General features: G+C 45.2%; 1 protein-coding gene across 1 annotated transcript in view; it reads left to right on the top strand.

Annotated features, from left to right (window-relative positions):
- LOC147466056 (membrane magnesium transporter-like protein) overlaps positions 1-25,363 on the top strand; it is a 63,556-nt gene extending 38,193 nt beyond the window's left edge. Inside the window, exons 2-4 of the mRNA XM_086523589.1 lie at positions 12,278-12,330; positions 12,422-12,522; positions 25,017-25,363. Of these exons, the coding sequence (XP_086379715.1) occupies positions 12,278-12,330; positions 12,422-12,522; positions 25,017-25,110 (248 nt within the window). The 3' untranslated portion in view covers positions 25,111-25,363. The remainder of the gene's footprint in view (positions 1-12,277; positions 12,331-12,421; positions 12,523-25,016) is intronic.
- Positions 25,364-25,674: the final 311 nt, after the last annotated feature.

The following is a 25,674-nucleotide window of genomic DNA, read 5'->3' as shown; positions in this document are numbered from 1 at the left end:
AATTTGGGCAGATCTTCAAGCTGGTCACTCAAAGCCACCTTATTCTATCAGGGATAATACACTCTATCGTCAACAAGCAATATGCATAACTCAGCCCTTACGACAAAAGGTGATGGATGAAGCACATAATTCTCCTTATGCCGGGCATCGGGGAATTGCTTCCACCACTAGTGCCCTCGAAAGGTATTTCTTTTGGCCAACACTCCGTGCGGACATTGAAAAATATGTACGTGAGTGTTTAGTCTGCCAAAAGGTAAAATATGACAGACATAAAGTATATGGCAAGCTTCAGCCGCTCCCTGTGCCTAACATGCCATGGGAAAGTATTGCCATGGATTTTATTACGGATCTTCCTCGATCCAAGAATGGAAATGATACAATCTGGACTATAGTATACAGATTCAGTAAGCAAGCCCATTTTCTTCTAGTAAAGAAGACGATCAAAGCTGATCACATGGCTAGAATATTTCTAGCTTAGATTTTTAAACACCATGGATTGCCAAAGACTATTGTCAGCGATAGAGATCCCCGCATGACTAGTCTATTTTGGCAGGCATTGTTTGAAAACTTGGGAACTAAGCTTGATTTTTCATCAGCTTATCACCCTCAAACAGATGGTCAAAGCGAAATCGCTAATGCCACTGTTTTAGATCTCCTCAAGTGCTATGTTTCGGAACGACAATCCGAATGGGAACAGTACTTACCAATAGTTGAGTTTGCGTATAATAATACCATACATTCCTCAACTGGTAAAGCCCCCTTCGAAATTATTTACGGGAAGCCACTCTTGCTTCCTATTATGGTGACCAAAGAAAACATCTTCGCCGCAGATGAATTTGTGCGCAATATTGATATTGCCCATCAACAAGTAAAGCAAGCGATTCTTCCTACTCAAGAGCAACAGAAGAGGAAAGCAGACAAGCACAGAAGGAATCTCAATCTTGAAAAAGGACAATATGTCCTGCTTCGGTTTGAGAAAGCTAGATTGAAAAAGCGGGTCGGCAAAGGGAAAGTTGTCAAACTTTCCCATAGATTCTACGGCCCTTTCAAAATTACAGATAAAGTCAATGATGTGACTTTCAGATTGGATTTACCTTATAATTGGCGAATCCATAATGCTTTTCATGTCAGTCTCCTCCGACCCTATGTTGGACCTCCTCCAGTGGCGCCCGTACAAGAAGATCCTCCAGAAGTCGAAGAGACCGAGGAAATCCTTCAACCTGAACAGATAATACACCACTCGGAGAGACAACTCAAGTCGGGGAGTCTACATCGAAAGTATTTAGTCAAGTTCAAGAATTACACTCCTTTAGATGCAAAGTGGATGACTGAGTCCGATCTCAAGGACTACCCTGACATCTTGCACAGTTATGTTGACGCTCTACAGTTGAGGTCAACTGTTTAGAACCAAGAGGGATGTAACTAAGTCAGACTTTGTAAATAATTAATTTATTTACGAGAAAAGAATTATCTAATTAGTTGTGTGCACACCAGAATAGACCTAGCAGTTCTAAGGCCTCAGGTGAGCCTAAATGCGGGCCACAACACCTCAGAGAGACCTTAGCAGAAATTACCCTGAAGCCCTAGTGATTGGGAAATCGGGTCTTCAGAAAGGGGTAAGCAGTAGCCTTAGATTTTAGGCTCAGGAAAAATACGCGCGTCAGTACAAGCACATGAATGAGATGGGGTCCTTAGAACAGTGACCCTAAGGCTAATAAAGCCTTAGGGTAAGTTTCGTTAAATTAAATTTAACGGTCCGTGCCCAGGCAGGCGGCCGGACAAGTGTGAACAAGTAAAGGCGGTGCAGTGCAAGTGCGGCATTGCGCCGGCAGACCTTTGGTGTTCTCATAAAAGAATCATTGGTAGCATTTGTTAGTTAGTTGCACATTTTTAATTAATGAGCTAGAAGTTTTTAAAGTCAAAAGTTGAATGGTTTTTAAGTTTTTAAAGTAAGTGTGCCAAGTGGCACACTTACCAATGCAAACTCACTCTCTCTCACTCTCACTCTCACCCTCTCTCTCTTCCTAGCGTCCCCTCTCCCTGATGGCTATTTAGGAGCTCCCCTCCCTGGCAGTGCACCTACCTCCCCTAATGTGAGCGTGCTCTACGCGGTGGAGCCCTCCATTGAATCTTGAGAGCAGCCCCTTGCGACATATGTGGTAGCCTTGTGCTCCCATTGTCAAGAACAAGGGATCTCACAGTCATAGACACCTTTTGGTGAAGTTTCATCGCGAGAAGCTGCCGTAGACGCTCTCTTAGCAGAGTGCGGCTGCTGTAATTCTCTGTTTTCAGCCCCTAATCACCTCGATTAGGGCTGTTTTCAGCAGATCAGCCATAGAAATTCTCTTCTCTCTCCTTATCCTAAGTCTACATCAAGTTTGGCGCGATTCCATCGCGAAGAAGACCTCTGTTTCGGCATAGGGGTGTGCACAGGTAAGAATTTCAGGTTATGTGCAGAAAATTACAGCAAGCATGTGCGTGTGCATTTTGCTTGTTTCTCTTTTGTGTTCGATGCATGAATGAATGAGCATGAAGGCAACACATAACGGAAGATGGACTCTCCTCTGTGAGAGCTTCCGATGAGCTGTTTTGGAAGATAGACTCTCTTTTCGAGAGCTTCCAACCAGTCTCGCAGAAGATGGGAAATCCCCTAAGCAGAAAGAAAGTGGAAACACTTTCTCAGTCAGTAGTCAGAATAGAACAGAAGTAAGAATAGAGGACGGGCGTATGCCCCGTTCCTGCGCTTGTAAAGATTCTCCCTTAGTAATAAAGATATTCTCTTTATGGGGGGGGACCAACCCATCTTCTGGTCCCCAATGGAGTGTCAAGTTTTCTCTCTCCCTCTAATTCTCTTGAGTATTTGAAGTGCAATTAAACGTCAGTTTACGCTTACGTATTTTTGTGACAGCTCGTGAGGCCAGGAGTGCGCGAGGTCACCTCGAGGAGGTGAGGCTAGGTGGTATGGGACGCTCGGTCTTACAGGTGCACGCCTACGTCCTCGGATGCTGGCCCCAGCACGGGGAGGTGCCATATAGTGGCTATGGTTGGGCGGTTTGTTCGACGCGTGTCTGTAGGCGGTCCGTGTAGCTGGAAGATCCACTCCGTGCGTTCATTGCAGAGAGAGGATTGTGTAGTGCGAAGGTTGAGGGGGCCAAGTGCCTCACTTGGATCCCGAAAGGCTGAAAGGTATAAAGCCGATGGCCCTACATACTTCTTGTTGTGTTGGTAGGGTGGCTACGCTCATAGGTCATGAGGTAGATTTGTTATAGCATGAGGGTCCAGATTCACGTCATGTGTGGGCGTGGTAGAGCCCAGCCAATTGCCAATCTTCAAGCTCCAAGACCATTGCAGTAGGCCGCAAGGCGAGCGGAGCCAGAACAAGCGAGCGATCCTTCCGAGTGGCTGGGAGTAAGTTAACGTAGACACGTGCTCTCTATGGCCGCGTGAAAACCAAGCAACTTAATTATAAGAATTAGTAGAACTTCCCGTCGTGGTAGTTGTCATCACAAAGATGACCCTAGGTTCAAATCCATGGTCAGAAGTACAACTGTTTGGTCCAACATTCGGGCTTTTCTAGAAAAAGAGCATTTAAAAATGGCCATGTCCTAAACCGGCTATTAAGTACTAATAACATTAGTGGCGATATCGTCGTATATGGTCAATACTATGTAAAATGCGATTGACAGTTACAAGTGTTGTGCATGACTGCCATGAGCTTATAATTGCACTTTTTCTTATAGGTGCATTTGGGCTTTTCTCAAATTCACCTAGGTATATGGTTTAGTTATGTCGAATATGCAAATTTGGCAATGTGAAATTTTCGTTCAAGTTGTGCTATCTTTATTATGGTGTAACTCCTATTCGCTATTGTTTTCTATTGCATGCTTTTCTTTAGTGGTAGGCTTCCGTCTACCTACTTCCATCTCTGGAGCAAAATGGCAGAAACTTAGTTCACAGAGCTTCAGATGAGTGTATGCTCATGTGCACGTGTGTGTTGTGTCTGCATGATCAAACGTTCATACTTGGGTTGTACACTTACTATTGGGCATTGATGATGTTAGTGGGGATGTCATAGTAATATGTCACTACACATGGTGGAGCTTTATGTCATTACACATGGTGGAGCTCTTGGTTATATGGTCTTGTGGTGGACTTCCATGAGCTTATAGCTGTACTTATCTTTTTGAGTGAAATTGGGTGTTCCCAGACTCTCTCTCTCTCTCTCTCTCTCTCTCTCTCTCTCTCTCTCTCTCTCTCTCTCTCTCTCTCTGTGGCGAGAAAAGGGGTTGTATTCTTTGTACATAAGAGACCTCTGAAGATGCTCAGTGGCCTATCACCCAAAGGAAGCATAAAAGTGGGCTAACAATGTGTACACTATGTAAACATCAAGGTGGTCTGTATAATGAATGTAAAAGGAACCACTATGGGCGTGCATAATTTTATGTGATGTGGCCACGATGTCAACGGAAAAGAAAAGAAGTGACGATCTCGCCCATGTGTGAAGAAAGACGCAATGATGTTGCTCCGTTGCCCTAGAGGAGCTGGCTGAAGAATCCCACTGATTGCGAAGAGTATGTAGTAGCTTTGCCCAAATGGCTGTTAGAACGGCGGACGTAGCGGAGGACTGAGAGCCAAGAATGTGGCCACATCGAGCTTTCCACGTGGTCCATAGCGTCCATACCTGTGGCTGGCGTGGACGGTGAGGTGGATGCCGGGTCCGCAAAAGAAGCCTTCTCCCAAGGGAGATAGAGTACTCAAAAAAGGAGCTCCATCGTTGCTTAACAAAGGCCACTGGCACTCACGAGGATTTCAGTCCAAACTTTCCTTCCTAGGGGGGGCATGGGCGGCAAGGGAAGTTGCGGGCAATGGAGGGGGCGGGCTGCGCGCTTGGGGGGGGGGGGGGGGTTTGGGGGGGGAGATGCGGGCAGGCTGCGCGCTGGCAAGGGAGAATGTGGCCACATCGAGCTTTCCACGTGGTCCATAGCGTCCATACTTCTGGTTGGCGTGGACGGTGAGGTGGATGTCGGGTCCACAAAAGAAGCTTTCTCCCAAGAGAGATAGAGTACTCAAAAAAGGAGCTCCATCATTGCTTAACAAAGGCCACCGCCACTCACGAGGATCCCAGTCCAACTGAACAAGCAACTTTCCTTCCTAGGGGCGGCAAGGGAAGTTGCGGGCAATGGAGGGGGCGGGCTGCGTGTTGATTTGGGGGGGGGGGGGGGGGGGGGGGATGCGGGCAGGCTGCGCGCTGGCAAGGGAGGGGGCGGGTAGAGGAGAAATCGGTAGCAGGTGGGCGAGCAAGGGGTGGATCCCGAAGGGAGAGGGAGAGGGTAGTGGGGAGATGGGACAGGGCAGTGCGAGGGGAGGGAGAAGGGGCAGCAACAGCGAGAGCTCGAAAGCATGTGGCATATAATCTTGGATTGAGTTGCCTATTTTTAAAGAAGAGTTCCCACAAACTTACGAGACACCGTCCAATGGGGCCCAAGTGACCCAAAGATAATTAAAATAAAGCAAGACCCGCACAGAAGAATTGCGTAGCATTTGATGATGTGGCAAGATAGTACTGACGACCTGTTTCTTCTGCTGACATGTAGACGTGGCAGTTCCGCGATTTGTGCTGCTGATTGTTGATGTGGCAGGTGTACGGATTTTCGTAATTTGCATTGGTAGCTTTTCAGGGCCAGCTTTTGGATTAGAAGCTTTTGAGTTTGAAGCTTTTTATGTAATATGCTTTTAAGGGGCCTAGGGGCTCTAAGTATGTGCTATGGGCTCATTCTTTGGCACGCTCTTGTTTGGAGGTGCAGAGGACCGAGTACCGGGGTTGTAGTGAGTTGAAGTAATATAAAGAAATATTGAAAGGGCGCCATGGTTTGAGGCTAGTGCTCTCTTGGGGTGGAACTCCGTCACTTCCAGTCTCGTGTGCCGTGCATCTCTTTCAGTTCAGTTGCTATTGAAGTGCTAAAAGTCTGTTTAGTCTCATCTTTTTCGTTGGCACGTGGTGCCCTCCAGTTATAGAAAGTTATTGATGAATTAGCAGGTTAAATCTGGTGTGGTGCGGACTGCACAAGAGGAGAGCCATTCCACTGTCACAAACTGCTTACGTGTCGAGCCATTGAAGAGCCTAGCCAATCTGTAGATCCCGGCCAAGGGGCCTATATCCTAGAAGAAGTAGAAGCAGCATAAGTTCTCACCTACTTACAGATCCTCGGCGAGTGGAGCAAAATCATTAAAGCCAGGCGCTCGTGCGCGCACACACACATACACTGTCACAAGATGGGCACCACTTGCCAATAGAAAATAACAGACTGAACAAACTTTTAGCACTTTAATGACAACTGATTTGAAAGAGAGAGAAAGAGATGACACGCGACACGGAGTGGCGGAATTTCACCCCAGAGAGTATTGGCCCCAAACCTTGGCGCCCCTATTGTATCAACATAGTACAATCTGGTACTCCAGACTCTGCACCTTCTCTAGGAAGCATGCACGAGAATGAGCCCATGACCTCATATTTAAAGGCCCTAGGCCCAAAAGCAGTTTATATGAAAAGCCTTCAAACTCAAAAGCATCTGTTCCAAAAGCAATGCCCAAAATCTGCCAGCGCGTTTTGCGGAAATCCGTAGAACTGCCACGTCAGTACTGTGAGCACATTTTGCGAAAATATGCAACGTCAGCACTGTCAGCGGTATTTTAGGCCTTTCTGTACAGCTGCCACGTCATCAATCTATGCGTGTGTGTGTGGATCCAGCTTTATTTTGAATGTCTTTATGTCACTTGGGCCCCATCGGACGGGGTCCCATTAGCTGGTAGGACTTCTTCTTCTGTTGCTTGTTCTTCTTAGGGTTTAGGCTCCTCGGCCGTGATCTGAAGGTTGGCTTTGCTGTTTAGTGTCTGGACATGTCAACAGTTTATCACACACACACACACACACACACACACACACACACACACACACACACACACACACACACACACTCTCTCAAAGTCTGCGTAAAAACTGATGACATGGTAGTTGTAGGAACGATTGGGGTTTTGTGCTGACTGATGACATGGTAGCTGTAGGGATTTCCGCAAATCGCACTAGCAACTTTTAGGCGTCAGCTTTTGGACCAAATGTTTTTAGAGTGTATAGCTTTTGATGTACACTACTTTTTAGGCCAAGGGTATTTAAAAATGTAGCCTGGGTTGCTCTTTTTCTTTCTACTTTCATTCCCAGAAGTCTATTCAGCTCGTTGTGTCATGGCCTCATCTGTGGGGTAGGTCAGACTGCTAGAGTGAATGGCGAAGCCCCGCTTCGCATGAATCATCAACTCCTGAATAGAAGTTGACTTTTGCTCCAAGCAGTGATCTCGGATCTCTGTAGGTAGACCCAAGGTAAACCGCTCAATCTATTCTCTGAACGAGATCTTCTTGAATGAAGAGGCGGGTAAAAGAGCTCCAGAATCTTTCACAGTAAGCATTGATTGTATCTTTCTTGGTTATTCGAAGATGGTTCCAAGCAGCTCGTATATCTCATTCATACTCTTGCGTCAACCAAGAAGAAATAAAAAGCTTCTTAAATTTCAACCATTTAACTGGCGCAGTCTTGTTTAGAAGAAGCGTGGACCACCAAGTGCGAGCATTCCCCTTAAAGTAAGAGGCAGCTCTCCGAATCTTCGATTGCTTTGAGTAGCGTCCTCCCGCGAAAGCGATGTCAAATTGTTGTATAAAAGACAAAGCCTTCGAAGCATCCGAGTATCCTGAAAAAGTATCAAATTTAATCGAGTGTCCACCTTCCTTAAACTCTCGGACTTTCTTGCTTTTATCTTCCGAAGTCATACTGGTTGGCTTTATAAAAATTCTTCTTGTTCGCATAAAAGTTTCCGTCATCGGAATTTGAGCTGTCTGTGTACTGTCTGTAGACGAGTCCTCAGTAGAACTGTCAGTTTCTAGGCGAGATTTAGCCTTCTTTGCCTTTTTCTTGCCCTTTCCGAAGCGTTGTTTCTTGCTTCGCTTTTTACCTTTTCTGTCTTCTTCGCTCGAATCTGAAGAGCTAGAAGAACTGTCAGCAGAAGAAGAAGAAGAACTGGGTACTCCTTCAAAGTGAACACTCTTCTTCTGTTTCTTTGCTTTGTCAAATGTCGACTGACGACCCAAATAACCCACGAAGTCAGTGCCTTTTTTTTGCTTTTTGCCGTGCTTTTTGGCTTTCCTTTGCACGTCAAAAAGCTGAGCAATCCGTGCATCAACCACCTCTTCTAATTCCTTCTCTGAATATTTCTTGTGAGTAGAAGGTTTCTTGAGAGCGGGTTTCGAGGGTGTTGTAATGGTTTTCTGCCACACTGCTCATGCACTTCCTGAAAAGAAGTCTCGCTCGTATTTTTTTGCAAGTTTTGGGTCCTTCGCAAAATTGAGCATCATCTTCGTCACATCGCCGATCAATTGACGACGCTCCATCTCTCGCCGCTCCGCCTGAGTAGGTCGAGGCGGGCCATACTCTCTGCTGGAATCTTCGTTGTGATCCCTGCTCGCATCTCCAGATGCAGAGGGAGTCGACTGATCCTTGCGTGAAGCCATAGGTGCCGCGGAAAAAAAAATTGGAGATCGGATTTCCATAAATTTTTAGTTCTTTCCTAGCTTGAATGTGTTCTACTTAGCACGAACGATGGTTCCTTTTATTTCTTGGGAGAGAGAGAGAGAGAGAGAGAGAGAGAGAGAGAGAGAGAGAGAGAGAGAGAGAGGTTGCCATGGCTTCATTGACATTCTTTTGGCTTCTCTCTTGGTCTCCTTTTGGTGGCTGCTTTTCTCGTCTTGGCGCCCTATGGTGTAGCTGTGTATCCCTTCGCAGTTTTTCTTGATCTTGCGCACTGCACTTGCGCTACGTGGACAAGCTTTTGCTACCGTCTCACGTCAGTCTTGGCTAGCTTAGGATCTAGCATGGCATTTTGTGAGCCTCTAGAAGGACGTGCATGTCCAGGCAGGTCATAGTTGCATACCCTCTCTTGCATAGGACAACATTTTGCTGCATGTGAACCACCTCTTAGTCTGGCATTTATTAATTTTTGATTTTCAGCCTATTTCTTCCTTGGTTGTGGGGCTCTTGGGATGACTGCTCGACGTAGCCTCATGTGCCTATAAAGGGAGCTCTTGGGCGCTAGAGACAGCCAAAGGAGGCAACAAGATAAGAAGGGCCAGAACAGCCAGCATTTTCAGCCTCCTCTCCATCAGCTTTTTCAGCCTTGATCATCAGCGTTTTCAGCCAGAATAGCTAGCAGATTTCAGCCATCGTCGTCCTCGGCGATAGCATCAGCCCTTAGCCTCGTCATGGTTGCCGATTTGAGCCATTGACATCGCTAGCAGTTTCGGCATTCAGCCATAGCCTCGCCGTCGACGTCGCCGTCGTCGACATGGTATTCTAGCACCTAGTATCCTTTGTGTTTTGGCTTGGCTCCTGCCTAGCTCAGCATAAGGACTCACAGAACCCCTCAGTATCTCGTCGTCGTCGTCATCGTCGTCGACATAGAACCCTTTAGTAACTCGTCGTCGTCGTCGTCGTCATCGTGGACGACATAGAACCCCTCAGTACCTTGTCGCCGTCGTCATCGTCATCGACATAGAAACCATCAGTACCTCCGCACCTCTCAGTACTCCGCAGTACCTCAATACCTTCAATACCCCCCTAGTACCCGCTGTACCCTTCATTATCTCGGTAGTACCCAACATCAGTAGCATCAGTATCCATTAGTACCAGCATCTCAGCATTAGTCATTGTATTAGCATTGTGCAAGGATAAAAACATTAGTAGCATCAGTATCCATTAGTACCAACATCTCAGCATTAGTCATTGTATTAGCATTGTGCAAGGATAAAGAAAGTACTTGCTGGCAAGGGGGCCCTTGAGGGTTTGGGACCCGACGTTTTGCTCTCTCTCTCTCTCTCTCTCTCTCTCTCTCTCTCTCTCTCTCTCTCTCTCTCTCTCTCTCTCTCTCTCTCTGGTGTCTCTCTTTTTCATTCAGTTTAATTCAGTTGTTTCAAGTGAAGTAAAGTGTCCCTTGTGTTTGTGCGGAGTACTAGATCTGAGCTAAATCCTTGGAACACTTCCTCTGCACTTGACGTTGGTATCAGAGCTCTGTGCGTGCTTCGGCTTCGGGAACTCAAGGGAAGAACCCCAAGCACCCAAAGAACCAAGAACTAACCCAAAGAACCTCTCTCCGGTTTTTTTACGTAGAGAAGCTTCATGTCCCTATCCCGGACTTATTAGCCTCAGCACCCTTAGTATCAAGCATCCAATACCAACTCCCATCTTCATCGTCATGTCTTTGAAGGAAGATCGACATCGGATACAAAAAAACCCAGATCTTGAGTACCAAGATCTACTTGCCTCTAATGCGGATATGGAAGGAGTTGGAGAATCCCTAACCCTCTTCTGCATTCGCATTCGCATGTAGCGTGCATTCACTTCCGTCGACAAGCAATTCTTGGAAACCCTTACCTTTTAGCTTCATCGGCAATGTTTTCACGCCAGGACTATTCGAGTGGTAGTACCTGCTTGCAAGGCAGAGTTAGCATCAAGGCTGGTATGTTGTGACAATAGTAAGGCCCTAGTAACTCGGTTGGTCGGTGGTTACATCGCAAGAGTACTTACATCCGCAGTATCCACTAGTTTGGAGGAGTTTATGCATCCACAAGCATCAAAAGCATTCAACATCAGAAGTACAGGAAGTTCGGCAGTTGTGCCTCACCTTTAACAGGGGGGGATGTCACGTGCGCACTGCACTTACGCCACGTGGACAAGCTTCTGCTACCGTCTCGCGTCAGTCTTGGTTAGCTTAGGATCTGGCATGGCATTGTGTGAGCCTCTAGAAGGACGTGCATGTTCAGGCAGGTCATAGTTGCATACCCTCTCTTGCACAAGACAACATTTTAGCATGTAGGTGTTTGGTCGCATGTGAACCACCTTTTAGTCTGGCATTTATTAACTATTGATTATCAACCTACATCTTCCTTGGTCGTGGGGCTGTTTGGATGACTGCTTGACCCAACCTCATGCACCTTTAAAGGGAGCTCTTGGGCGTTAGAGACAGGCAGAGGAGGCAGCAGGAGAAGAAGGGCTAGAAGCCTGGAGGGCCAGAACAGCCAGTGTTTTCAGCCTTGATCATCAGCGTTTTCAGCCAGAACAGCCAGCAGATTTCAGCCGTCGTCGTCCTCAGCGATAACATTCAGCCCTTGCCTCGTCATGGTTGCAAATTCGAGCCATCGACATCGCTAGCAGTTTTGATGTCGTCGTGGTCGACACAATACCCCAACACCTAGTACCCCTTGTGTTTTGGCTTGGCTCCTGCCTATCTCAGCATAAGGACTCACAGAACCCTTCGGTACCTCGTCGTCGTTGTCATTGTCGTCGACATAGAACCCTTTAGTACCGAGCTAAATCCTTAAATACTTCCGCTGCACCTGACATCTTAGAGCCGGTCTTCTTGAAGCTGGCCCCCTTTACCATCGGTATGATTGACCGGCACTCGTTTTTACTGGTGAATTGGGATTTTTTCGAGATTCAGTCTAGGTTTGCTTAAGTGGCATGATAACACTCCCATCTTTTGTAGGCAACGGGTTGGATGAATCATCCCATGTCCGCATTGTCCATAGCCACTAGAGGTCACAACGTTTAACTGTTTTCTCTCCCTAGTGAGAGCTAATTGAAGGCGGTTGATAGATCATATTGAAAGGGTCATAGTTCAAGCCAAATCTAGTCCATACTCTTAGGGGATACCTTGTGTGACTCTATCATGCTTTGCACTTGTGATGCCTATGATGTTCTATACATGATCCATTTCTTGAACCCTGTGAATGAGAGTGAGGTCTAGAAAAGTGCCTTTGTCATCAGAGGCTGTGCTGCAAATTCTGTTCTCTTAAAGTTATGAGAACGCCGTGAACTGTTCGCAAGAGTTTAGCCACATGTGGCCCCCATCCTCTTTGCAGCCTGTTCATAGACTGCTCATAGACAACTTTCACTCGGTGGTGAATGTGACCCTTAGATATATATATTTGGGGATACTACGCCGACCTCACTGCCTGGATACATGATTTGTCTGCCCGTTTGATTGCCATATGCCTGCATTGCTTGAATTGAACTGCTCTCATATTGATTTGCTGGCCCCATTTTTCATCTTATTGTTTATTTCACGAGGCACCTTTAGCCTAGCTGCTTTTTTGCAAGGTTTGTCAAGCAAATTGTTTATGTTTTTTGTCAGTAAAGAGCTTTCAGATAATGACTTTGACATACTTAACAAATTTATAGATCGGGGCATTCTGAAGGTCAGAGATGAGGAGTTTCTTTGGCCACCATTTCAAGTATGTTCTACATCTAGGACTTTTCCATTTACCTCAATGAGGGGACGTGATTTTTTTAATGCTCTTGATTCAAAATCGTGTGTCAATCCAGGTTGTTACAGAGATTTGCGTCAGTCTTGCTCTCTGCTTTTGGGCTGCTTTAAGAGTCCCGGGGCAGTTCCTTCCAATTTTACCTGATTTGGAGGGAGATAGGTAAGCACTGCATGTTTCTGATTTCATCAACATGTATAGTAGGTTTCATATTATTTAAAGTTATATTCAAAGTTACTTGTGCTTTTGAGGTTTTGCGGTGAGACTGTTCTTTAGTTAATTTGCTCAATCGCTCCTGTGTTTTTGGAGGTTATGTGATGAGAAAGTCCTTTAGTTAATCTGTTCAGTTCACGTCCTGTGATTCAAGTGGAAGATATTAGCCTGCAGTGGCAATGCTCAAGGTTTAGTGTGAACTAGCTTAGCTTGATATGCTGCTGTGTGCAAGGCAGTTCCTTGCTTCTTATTTTGTCGATATGGACGGCACTTAATCCTAACGGCATCTGTCAACTTCCTAATTAATGCTCTTCCACTCATCAAACACTTTCTTGATGCCAGCAGTTTTGCAATAGTGGTGGCCGAGATTGCAAGGTAGCAGCAGAAAGATTGCAAGAAAAAAGAGCAACTTTTTTGGCTAGCACAAATCATGGGCCAGAGAGGAGACGCCACAACGCTGTTGTCTCCTGTTTATTGCTTCTGCTATGTCCTCCCCTGCTGTACTGTCACAGTCCTGCTCCCGTCCCGTACTTACCTTCAACCCCAGCGTCTCCCTACTTTTGCTAGCATAGAAGTAGCAGGGTATAAACAGCTCCCTGTCACCCCCCGCCACACCCAGCTGCCATTACATGCTGCTTCGTCATTTTGCCTAGCTCAGCTCCCTCCTGCTGCATCCAACAGCTATTACTCTGCTGCCTGTGGCCGCTGCATTATAACCCCAGCCTGCTATTGACACACTGTCCTTTTCCACTGATACGTGACTTCTCAAGCAGGGTTAAGGTTCTATTCACCACTTTCATCTCAGTGACATACCCACATACATACCCTCACACAGCACACAATTACTCAATACAGACACCTAGACACTCACTCACGTTCAGACACATCGTAATTCAGACACTTATTACCGTGGGCAGAGAGAAAGGTGGTCCGGTTTGGGGAAGGGATAGTAGAAGGATTTCAGGAGCCTGCAATTAATATATATGGCTTCATCTTTCAGTTTCTAAGAGAAACTTGAGATAGGGGACTGAATCAAAATTTTCTCTCTAACAAAGCCTCTGTGGTCATATTAGCAGATGCTATATTCTAGGAGCTCTATTTGATATTGATTGTGGGCTTTTATGACTTTCAGAGATGGGCGTATTGAGAAATATATTCTTTTATGTCGGAGCACATTAATTATTGTTTCATCTTTAGAAGAATGTGCCTTTGAAGTTTGCTCTCATGGCATTATGTCCTCTCCATTTAGGAAAAGCTTGTTTTCTTGTTCCAAGGTACAAGGATTTTGATATTGTTGGCTTTGAGGACATATGTGAGAGGTACCTCGCTTTCTAGTGAAAATTGCTTTTCCAAAGCTTCCTACATAGCTCAGGTTGCCTGTTATGTTGGAGCATATGGAATCTATCTTGGCACCCCTTTCATGCGTTTCGTACACCTACATACATCTGCCCCATCTGTAAAGGTGGTTGGGAGGCTCCCTCGAAGCAGTTCCTTGAGATTGATGCTTTTGAGTGGAAGGGAGTGATTTGTACACAGAGGATTGTTGTCACGTGGAGGCCAAACCAATGTTTTATATGCCATATAATGGGACATGGTCTAATCATACAATGCTATATTTGGGACGGGTTTTGAGGTTAGGTTTTTTGCATCGAGGTCTTAGCTGTTGCGTACTCTTTGCAGCCAGTGGGATACTTTAGCAGCCCCCTGCAAGGTAGCGGAGTGGCGTAGATACTTGTTCCTTCGAACATGGGTCTTTTAAGACCTTTTGTGGGTTGCCGGAAGATATGCCAGATGAAAATCAACCTGAAGTTGAGGAACTTGATGAGATCTTGGTACCTGAGCAGATTTTGGCACATAAAGAAAGAAAAGTTAAGGGGAAAGTTGCAGGACGTTATTTGGTGAAGTTAAAAAACTATCCACCTATGGATGCAAAGTGGATGGCAGAGAGTGAAATGTTAAGAGCCACCAAATGTATTGCAGCTTGATCTTGAAGCCTTTGGTTTACAACCCACGCATGCCCCAACTCAACGTGTTCGAAAGAGGTGTGATGCTGGGGGTGATGTGCCGGAAGATATGCCAGATGAAAATCAACCTGAAGTTGAGGAACTTGATGAGATCTTGGTACCTTAGCAAATTTTGGCACATAAAGAAAGATAAGTTAAGGGGAAAGTTGCAAGACGTTATTTGGTGAAGTTCAAAAACTATCCACCTATGGATGCAAAGTGGATGGAAGAGAGTGAACTGTTAGAGTCACCAAATGTATTGCAGCTTGACCTTGAAGCCTTTGGTTTACAACCCACGCATGCCCCAACTCAACGTGTTCGAAAGAGGGGTGATACTGGAGCTAGCACATCATATGTATGTACGGATTCAATGCAATAGAAGTGCCCATTGTTTGACAAGTGTTAAAAGTACAATGCTCATTTTTATGATAGACAAAAATGGGAAAAGTATGAAGGTTTCATTAATTCATTTGTATCTATGTTTCATGACCTTTCTTATGGATACATGTTATGATAAAAGGGTGCTAATCACACTAAATCATCTATGGCATGTATATCTGGCATGCAATCAAGGACGCTTGCGATTTCAAGAGGGGGTATGCCACAAGATTGTGACAAACACTAACCTTATTTGTTGGTTTGCTTCCCTTGATTTTTATTTAATTTTTGGGACACTCTTTTTGAAGTCACAAATGGCCAGACATTGTATGGCGAGTGTGAAATGGGCTATGTCCAAGAGTTTCACCCGCAGCAGTGAAGGCCAGGCAGCCACTAGTTGGTTGGGCCAATCGGCATTGAAATCCAGTAGTAAAAGGGTGGCTAGGCTCCGTTAAAGTCATTTAGGCCCCACACGACACTTCATAAGTTGGTGGGTACTAGGAAATTAACTCGAGGAGCTGATTTGACTTCATTAAGTTACTACCGTGTGTGTGAGTAGGTGGTGCAGGCGATCACAACTTTAATGGAAAGCTTGCCTTCTCCTCTGTCTTATGTAGCACGATGATTTTGTCTGGTGCACCTCTCTCCCCTTATGAATACAAAATCGTGATGCCCAGATGAAGGGCTATTCATTTGTATATACACTTATGTGGGTTTATGTGCGATTGCTGAGGCAAGAGCCTCTTGCACATGTACCGGATTAGCTAACTGCTCATCCCCAGCAGGTACAGGTTGATTCGAAGAGATTTCTCGCGAGAATTCTCGTCCAAATCAAAGGACAAGTAGCCCAATAGGTGCGGGAACACGAGGGCTTGCTACAGATGCGACCAACATGCAAAACGGAGCCCAAAACAAAGAGCCGTAATTTTTTTGCAGGTTTAAACCCTTTTTGATACCTAAAGATCCAAGGAGCTTCGGGGAAGGTAGGGAATTGCTAAATAGGCGTTTTGGGGCGTTTTAAAGGGTGAAAAGAGAGAATTTAGCGTGCTCTATTTTCTCACCAGGTTTGCAAAAGTGCTTTAATTCGCGTGGAAAGTCACCTAGTACATGGGGATTTGTCTGTGAAACCTTCTATTGTCGTTATGTTGCTGAAATTGGGCTAGAGTAGGCAAGTTTCAGCCCAATAGCAGTGGGACAGCTCGTAGAATTTTACAGGTTTTCTCTAGTTTAATTGGAATGAAAAAATATCGAAATGGGTGCCAACCTTTGGGGCCAACAGGGTGTCATTGTCTACTTGGCAGCATTCTAGCTACCAAGTCGTGATTTGTTTTGAAGTGTTGAATTTTAGTTACAAGTTAATTTGTGAAGTTACTTTGCGTCTTAGAGTACAAGTTAAATTAAGTATTGATCGGATGAAAGCCAAAGCTACCGCCCTTTAGTGAGGCTATTGGTTGGTTTCAAAGTGCTTTTGGTTTAGGATCTTTTGGGGCTTTCCTTTTAGGCATCCCTTGTACTCTTTATAAGAGCCCCTTGGGCCAATCTCTGGAGAGCATCTGGACGGAGAGTCTCGGAGAAGTGGGCCCTCGGAGAGTTGCACCTTTGCGAAGCAACAATGAGGAAATACTGGAAGAGGCGCCAGTCTTTGGGGCCAGTGCGTCAGGGAACGAAACTCCACCGTGCTCTGTGTGTGTGTCTATTCAAGTTCAGTTCTTTTGTTTGCAGTTTTCTCTCGCGTGTTCCTCTTGATCTTTGGCTTGGGGTTTCCAAGTCTATTACACTTAAGATTCTCGAACTTGTAGTGAGCTTATTGTGCATAGTCGATGGGACTCTTGTCTCACATCGAAAGGAGTGGGAGCTAAGCTGAATGGCTGCAATAGTGTGTATCGTTAACAAGGGGATAGGCTCAAGCATATAAAAGTGAGTACAATTTGCTCTATCAGGGAAGAACATGGTTTTGTAGTTCAGGGCAATATGGGTGGTGTAGTGTATGAAGCATGACCCATTGGATTCCTCTCAAGCCAAAATACATTGGTGTTGTAGAAAATCTTCATTCACTTGGAAGTCTATTGAGGCATCACAAACCACTTTTTTATGTCTTGCATCCATCTGTTTTCAAGATATTGCTTTTATGTTTCCTTTGAACTTTTTTGCGTGCTTCCCATTCAATTGTAGGAAGTTGATGTGGGGGTTTTGTTTGATGCATCTTTATCATTTCCTGCTGTCACGTGACACATCCAACCCTATGTCTCTGTGGACAAGCTATAGCATGACCAGGGTTTAGTTCAGTCAAGTCAGTCTAGAATAGGAAGTGATCTAGCACTTTTGTGAGTCTGTTCGTAGACCGTGCATGTCCAGACACTTAAAATTAGATGCATATCCTCTGGTTGCACGCAACATGATCATTTGATTTCCATCAGAATCCATCAAGAGCATTTTTACAGTGCATAGACCTATTTTCCCTATTTTTGACATTTTTCACTTATTATTTTTAAGTGACTTTTGTTGGAAACTAGGTAGGGCAAATTTACTAAGTTTGTATATATAGAAACCTAGCGCTGACACTTTCTGACAGAAGAGGCATTAGGAACTCAGTTCAACAGACACCTTCTCAGCAGGACCTCAGCAGGCCTAGCGTTTTTTGCATCAGCAAGAGACCCTAGCGTTTTTGCATCCACAGACCAACCTTGGCGTTTTTACACTTGTAGATTCCCGGCGACATTAGAACAGCAGATCAGCCTAGCGGTTTGCATTGCAAGACAACCGGCAACAGCAGAAGACAGAATTCAGCCTAGCGTTTTTGGATCAGGTAGCGACCTCAACGTTTTGCAGATTCATCGCGATAGGATCAACAAGAAGACCAGTGTTTTCAGTTTCAGCAGTCAGACATCAGAGAACAAGTCCCGAACCTCGCAGATCTCACCTTCCCGTAGCAGATCCTCGCCGCACGGTCAGATCCAGCGTAGTGTGCAGATTCATCCCGGAAAACGCAGATTTCAGCATCTGCGTTTTCAGCACGTCATCGTCGCATCGTCGTCATCGACATCGTCACCGACATAGAGTTAGAATTCAGCAGATAAAGATTTGCAGATTTCAACCCTTAGGGATTTCAATTTTCGGCCCGTCTCGTCGTCGTCCTCATCGTCGTCAACATCGTCGGAAAGTCCAAAGCATTGTAGAGATTTGTGCAATCAATAGTAGACCACTCTTGCCATAGAGAGTGGGGCCTTCGGAGGAGGGTTTGACAACATTCTGGTGTCGTATTCTTCTCTCTCTATCTCTCAGTCTCAGCACCTTCATTCACAGTGTTCACCACTTTGTTTGTGTCCATTGCACTCTCTCACTAAAGGAACGGAAGGCTTTCCCTTCCTAAGTAAAGGGAACCCTTGAGCACAGATCGGAGCACTCATCTTGAGCGAAGTTCAACATTCACTTCCGCTGCACCTTACATTGGTATCAGAGCTTTGGTAATGTTCTGTATCACTCAAGAAAAGAACCATAAGAACCACATATTTTTTTTTTCTTGTTGCGGTCGCACGTAACCCAAGTCCTCTTGGGCGTGTCGATTCCTAATCGTGTTTTTGAAGAGTGACAGGAAACTCAAGAAAGAAGGGCTTGTCCAGCCTCCCCTTGTGCCTCTTTTCACTCATTGAGAGCGGACCGTGCACTTAGCGGCCGGCCAATCAACGTGAGGTGGGAGAAAGCAACCTTGGTGTGAACGCAAAGCCGTCAAGGGGTGCGCCCGCGGAAAAGAGCAGAACTCGGGTGAAGAGAAGATCCTTCTCTAACACAGATTGCAAGCGAAAGAAGAACCTCAAGAACCTCAAGAACCCCAAGACCCTCAAAAACCTCAAGAACCTCAAGACCCCCAAGAACCCAAGAAACCAAGACCCACAAGAACCCAAGTTCCTCGTGAACTTAAGAACCCAAGACCACAAGAACCCAAGACTTCAGTGGATGGTCATCATCGAAGCGGAATGGATACTTCGCTTGGAGGTGGTGAGCATGGGAGTGGCGAAGAAGAGTTTTCCTCATCAGGAGTTTTTTCCGACCCATCCCCATCTACGCCAAAGATTGCACCAGATCCTAAGGCAGCTTTCGACAACATGACCAGGGTTCAGTTCAGTCAAGTCAGTCTAGAATAGAAAGTGTTCTGGCACTTTTGTGAGTCTGTTCGCAGACCGTCCAGACACTTGGATTAGATGCATCCTCTGGTTGCACACAGCATGATCATCTGATTTCCATCAGAACCCATCAATAGTATTTTTACAGTGCATAGACCTATTTTCCCTATTTTTGACATTTTTCACTTATTATTTTTAAGTGACTTTTGTTGGAAACTAGGTAGGGCAAATTTACTAAGTTTGTATATATAGAAACCTAGCACTAGCACTTTCTGACAGAAGAGGCAGCAGGAACTCAGTTCAACAGACACCTTTTCAGCAGGATCCCCAGCAGGCCTAGCGTTTTCTGCATTAGCAAGAGACCCTAGTGTTTTTGCATCCAAGACCAGCCTTGGCATTTTTGCACTTGTAGATTCCCGGCGACATTAGAACAGCAGATCAGCCTAGCGTTTTGCATTGCAAGACAACCGGTAGCAGCAGAAGACAGAATTCAGCCTAGCGTTTTGGATCAGGTAGAGACCTTAGCGTTTTGCAGATTCATCGCGATAGGATCAACAAGAAGACCAGCGTTTTCAGTTTCCAGCAGTCAGACATCGGAGAACAAGTCCCGAACCTCGCAGACCTCACCTTCCCGCAGCAGGTCCTCGCCGCACAGTCAGATCCAGCGTAGTTTGCAGATTCAGCCCGGAAAACGCAGATTTCAGCATCTGCATTTTCAGCGCGTTGTCGTCGCATCGTCGTCATCGACATTGTCACCGACATAGAGTCAGAATTCAGCAGAATAAAGATTTGCAGATTTCAGCCCTTAGCGATTTCAATTTTCGGCCCATCTCGTCGTCGTCCTCATCGTCGTCGACATCGTCGGAAAGTCCAAAGCATTGTAGAGATTTGTACAATCAATAGTAGACCACTCTCGCCATAGAGAGTGGGGCCTTTGGAGGAGGTTTGACAACATTCTGGTGTCATATTCTTCTCTCTCTATCTCTCAGTCTCAGCACCTTCATTCACAGTGTTCACCACTTTGTTTGTGTCCATTGCACTTTAGCTGTGGCTGCGCTGATCGACATTGCTGTTTGAGGTCGTCATTGTCGCAGCTCTTGTGGGGCGGGCAGTCCCCTCCCCCCCCTTCTTTTCCTTCGTGGTGCTGGTTTGGGTTGGTGGTGCTGGATGGCTGGGGCCTCATCCGCTCCTTCGACTTGTCCTTCTCCAAGTCTTTCTTCATGCAAGTTGAAGCCTCTCCATTTTGGATTGTGATGCAGACTGTTTCTTAGTGAAGATACATTTCTTGTGCTGATTGATGTTCTACCTTGCTGTCCGATACTGAAGATTCTTCGGTTGAGTTTTGGGATGTGGAGATTCTTTTTTCTGATTGTTATTTGAGCTTCATTGGAGATTCTGCGATGGCTTTGGAGTCGGAACTTGGGTCAAGTCAAGGTGGGATTGTCGGAATTCTCTATAGGCCATAGCTCAATCTTTCAGTGTTGCTGATGTGTTGAGTCAGAAGATACGGGACCATATCTAGATTCTCTGTCATAGAGGCATTTTGGGCTGCATGATTAGATGCTCATATTTAAGAGGCAACTTCAGGGAATGGCTAATTTCTTCTTTGGCCATTACGGAAGAGGGCATGATAGAACTTCTTGGTTGCCCCACTTTTATATTATCACATCTTCAAAGGAGCTTGTCTCCACCTTGATAGCCCGCTCTCCTCTCCCTGTTTCAGAGAGATCATCTTTTTGGTCTCGTGGTATCGGGGTTTTGATATTGCTACTTTCAAGGCCGGATGTCAGGTGTCTAGGTTTCTAGTAAGTTAGCTTTTCCAAAAATACCGTAGAGTTTAGGCTTCCTAATATGTTGAGGTACGTGGCTTCTATCTTTGGCATACCTTTCATGTGTTCAATACAACAATGACATCTGTGCCTTCCGCAAAGGTGACTATTGTTCGTTCCATAGAGTTTCCAGATTCTATTGATTTTCATTGGGAGGGGGTGATTTATCCATAGATGATTGTGATCACGGGTGCTATAAGCCAACGAAGATCTCCGTAGATCTAGTGAGACCGGGGCCACTCAAAGTTGAGGTGGTCTTCATACAATATTCAGATAGACCGTGCCCTGTGTTTAGTGGTCCAGAGGGCTGTCCGTGGATAGGCTATAGATTCTAGACAATGCATGATCGCCCTTGGATAGAGATTATAGTTGAAGATGTGTTGATAGAGCAAACTTTGATGGAATTTCAAAGCTTCATGGGTTTTGAGTTTTTCTCACAGATGGTTGAGCTCCAGGTGGATGGTGCGGTATGTCAAAGGCAGCTACTTCTTGTGTAAGGTGTAGCGGAAATGAATCTTGAACTTTGCTCAAGATGAGTGCTCCTAATTGTGCTCAAGGTTCCTTTTACTTAGGGAAGGGAGAGCCTTCCGTTCTTTAACGAGAGAGTGCAATGGACACAAACAAAGTGAATGGACACTGTGAGTGAAGGTGCTGAGACTGAGAGATATTGAGAGAAGAGAATACGACACCAGAATGTTGTCAAAACCCTCCTCCGAAGGCCCCACTCTCTATGGCGAGAGCGGTCTACTTATGATTGCACAAATCTCTACAATGCTTGGACTTGCCGATGATGTCGACGACGATGAGGACGACGAGGAGACGGGATGAAATGTGAAAACGCTAATGGCTGAAATCTGCAAATATTTATCTGCTAAATTCTGACTTTATGTCGGTGACGATGTCGATGATGACGATGCGACGATGACGAGCTGAAACGCAGATGCTGAAATCTGCGTTTTCCGGGCTGAATCTGCAAACTTTGCTGGATCTGACCGTGCGGCTAGGATCTGTTGCGGGAAGGTGAGATCTGCGAGGTTTGGGGACTCTACTGCGGTATCTGACTGCTGAAAACTGAAAACGCTGGTGGTTCTTGATGTTCCGTCGCGATGAATCTGCAAGACGTTGGAGTGTCTTGCAGATGCAAAAACGCTAGGACTGAAAATAGTCTTGCTGCGGAGAATCTGCTAACACTGGGCTTCTACTTGGTTTGTTGTCGCCAGGGATTTGCAAGAGCAAAAACGTTGGCTGATCTGGTCCAAAAACGCTAGCTTCTTGCTGTGAAGCAAAAACGCTAGGGCATCTGGGGGTTCTGCTGAGAAGTTGCCTTTTGAGCGAGTGCTCCTACTGCCTCTTCTGCCAGAAAGTGCTAGTGCTAGGTTTTCTTATATACTTCACTTGCTATTTTCCCTACCTAGTTTCCAACAAAAGTCACTTAAAAATAATAAGTGAAAAATGTCAAAAATAGGTCTATGCACTGTAAAAATGCTCGTGATGGGTTCTGATGGAAATCTAATGATCATGCTGTGTGCAACCAGAGGATATGCATGTACGTGTCTGGACATGAACGGTCTGCGAGCAGACTCACAAAAGTGCCAGAACACTTCCTATTCTAGACTGACTTGACTGAACTGAACCCTGGTCATGCTCTAGCTTGTCCACGGACACATAGGGTTGGATGTGTCACGTGACATCTCCTCCTTTTCAAACTGAGGTACTGGTACCGAATTGTATGGCATCGAGGGAGATCGCTAACAACATCCAGAATCCTCGAAAGGACTCTTCGCCGACCCATTCTAAGGTGTGGGTCGTGCGATACCAAGGGTTGAGAATGAGTAAGCTAGAGGTATGCCAAAATGGCTGGTACATACTTTGCGTAATAGTAAATTGGATGCACCTTTGTCCAGTCGTACACGTTCAGGTTCTCGTCATGCATCTTATGCATTAGATTGTTATGCTTTGGTTGTTTCTAGCTTATGTGATTATGCATTAGTTTGATTGTTATGCATTAGTTTACAAGCTGAAACGTAAGGTGGATGGTGAGATTGATCGCTATAAGGCTCGACTTCTTGCAAAAGGTTATGCATAACAGAAAGGCATATATTATGAAGAGACTTTTGCTCCCACTTGTTGTATGCATAGCCTAGGTTCTAAGCATTGGCATTCGCAAGCTGTCAAGAGGATTTTTCACTACTTCAGTGGCACTTTGCATCTTGGTTTGTTTATCTTTAGGGGGATCATTGTCGCCAGATTTACATGCTTTTTCGGATTTAGATGGGGCTGGTTGTTTTGACATGCGAGTGTCTACAAGTGGTTTTTGTTCCATGCTCGACAGTTCATGCATATCATGGTTGAGCAAGAAGAAACCTACTGTGGCCACTTCCCTTAGTGAGGCTGAGTACAGGGCAGTCTTCACTGCTATGGTTGAGTGTGTATGGCTCAGACGCCTTGTGGTTGTTTTGAGTGTTGGACAAGACACTGCCAACATCATCTCCACTGAGAGTCAGAGCGCATTGGCAGTTGCGAGGAACCCAATTTTTCATGCTTGCACAAAGCACATTGAGGTGCATTACCACTATGTTAGGGAGAGACTCTTAGCTGGAGAGATCAGCTTGGCGTATGTGCCAACACAGGACAACCTTGCAAATCTGTTCACAAAGGCATTGCCTCATGAGAAGTTCGAAGCTTTCTACAAAGCTTTGGGCTTATTCCCCTTTGTAGATTGATCATGCACTCGGGGCATGGCACTTCCCTATTCATTATGTGCCAGCTTTTGTTCATCGTATCTCTCCCAAGGGGGATTTGTTACCATATACATGTGGTAGTGGTGTGTGTGAACACATTTGGGACCGCCGGGGCATTCTTTTCCTCACTAGGAGTTTTTTCCCCCGTGCATTGTATATACGCCCATCACTCTAGGGCTAACTTATCTTTCCATTGCACACTACTACTCTCTGTTGTGTGCCTTACGCTTCTTCATCTTCTCCAAGCTGTGTGTGTTTCCCTGCACTTCCCTATTCATTATGTGCCAGCTTTTGTTCATCGTATCTCTCCCAAGGGGGATTTGTTACCATATACATGTGGTAGTGGTGTGTGTGAACACACTTAGGACCGCCGGGGCATTCTTTTCCTCACTAGGAGTTTTTCCCCCCTGCATTGTATATACGCCCATCACTCTAGGGCTAACTTATCTTTCCATTGCACACTACTACTCTCTGTTGTGTGCCTTACGCTTCTTCATCTTCTCCAAGCTGTGCGTGTTTCCCTGCACTTCCCTATTCATTATGTGCCAGATTTTGTTCATCGTATCTCTCCCAAGGGGGATTTGTTACCATATACATGTGGTAGTGGTGTGTGTGAACACACTTAGGACCGCCGGGGCATTCTTTTCCTCACTAGGAGTTTTTTCCCCCGTGCATTGTATATACGCCCATCACTCTAGGGCTAACTTATCTTTCCATTGCACACTACTACTCTCTGTTGTGTGCCTTACGCTTCCTTCATCTTCTCCAAGCTGCGTGTGTTTCCCTGCAAACCCTTTTTTAACACACATATGCTATGATACTTGAGATCATTGTGGCAGGGAAGGCGGGAAAGCGTCAACTTATTTTACGCATGCCTTTTCTAAAAACATTTTTAAGTTAATAATGTTTGTTTTTTCCAGTTTTGTTTGGTAGCAAACAAAGTGATTTAGTTAGTTAGTTTGTTTGTTTTTGTTTTTTCTTTTCTTTTCTTGTGTCCCTTGCTTTTATATTTTTATGAGTGCTTTATTCCTTCTTATAATTTGTGAGTTCAGACTATTCTGAACTTATGAAGGTGTATGTATATATATATGTTTCGCTGCATCGTTGCGTGCGGAGAGAGCACCTGACAGATTTAGTCAGCCTGTAGAGTTCATGTCATTCCTCACGGATTGTATCGGGTATTTTTCCCACCCATATCGTCGTATATGCTGCATGGGTTTACCTTTATTCTTGTATGATGACCTATGGTTGATTGTATGTAATGCAACACGGTACAAGTGTGTGTGTGTGTGTGTGAGAGAGAGAGAGAGAGAGAGAGAGAGAGAGAGAGAGAGAGAGAGAGAGAGAATTCTTGACTGCTGTCTTTCTTAGGCTCACACACCTTTCTGAGAACCTGGACTTCATGACATTCACTCATAGGGGACGATTGTTTCCTTTAAAGATGGAGAAAAAGGTGGAACTTTAAAGTTAGCCTCTTTTTTTTGGGCTTCATATGGACAAGGGCGTCACATAGCATTTGTGAATGGCTCTTTTAGCAAGGTATTGCAAATAGACACTCCTAAAGCCGGGATTCTGTGCAATAGTTGTCAAACATAGTTCGTTGAATGAAGGAGTCTCTTTGATTCAAATGTGCAAGTTAAGTTCATGTCCTATATGTCATACAACATTTGTTGTGAAATTCGTATATTGGCACTAACAAAGTTCATGATTTTAGTGTTTCTAGATTGCATGATAGGATGTCTGTGTATGTATAAGAGGTTGGCAGACCGTGTGTGTGTGTGTGTGTGTGTGTGTGTGTGTGTGTGTGTGTGTGTGTGTGAGAGAGAGAGAGAGAGAGAGGGGGGGAACTCTGTCCGTTTTTTGTTTGAACAATATGGTTGTGTGCTATGCTCACTTTCAGCTCTTATACTGCTTGTTTCACTAGTTTGCTTTTCTAACTTGCTTTGCCTAAGGCCTTTTTGAAAGGGTTTAGTTATAATTCGTTTAGAAACAATTAAGATAGGTTTTTTACTAAGTTTTGTTATTTTCT

This window comes from Adiantum capillus-veneris, chromosome 1 (genome assembly GCF_014529385.1).
Source record: "Adiantum capillus-veneris isolate H3 chromosome 1, ASM1452938v2, whole genome shotgun sequence".
NCBI classification, from domain to species: domain Eukaryota; kingdom Viridiplantae; phylum Streptophyta; class Polypodiopsida; order Polypodiales; family Pteridaceae; genus Adiantum; species Adiantum capillus-veneris.
Note: the sequence above shows the minus strand (reverse complement) of the source record. Positions and strands in the feature narration are given on the sequence as shown.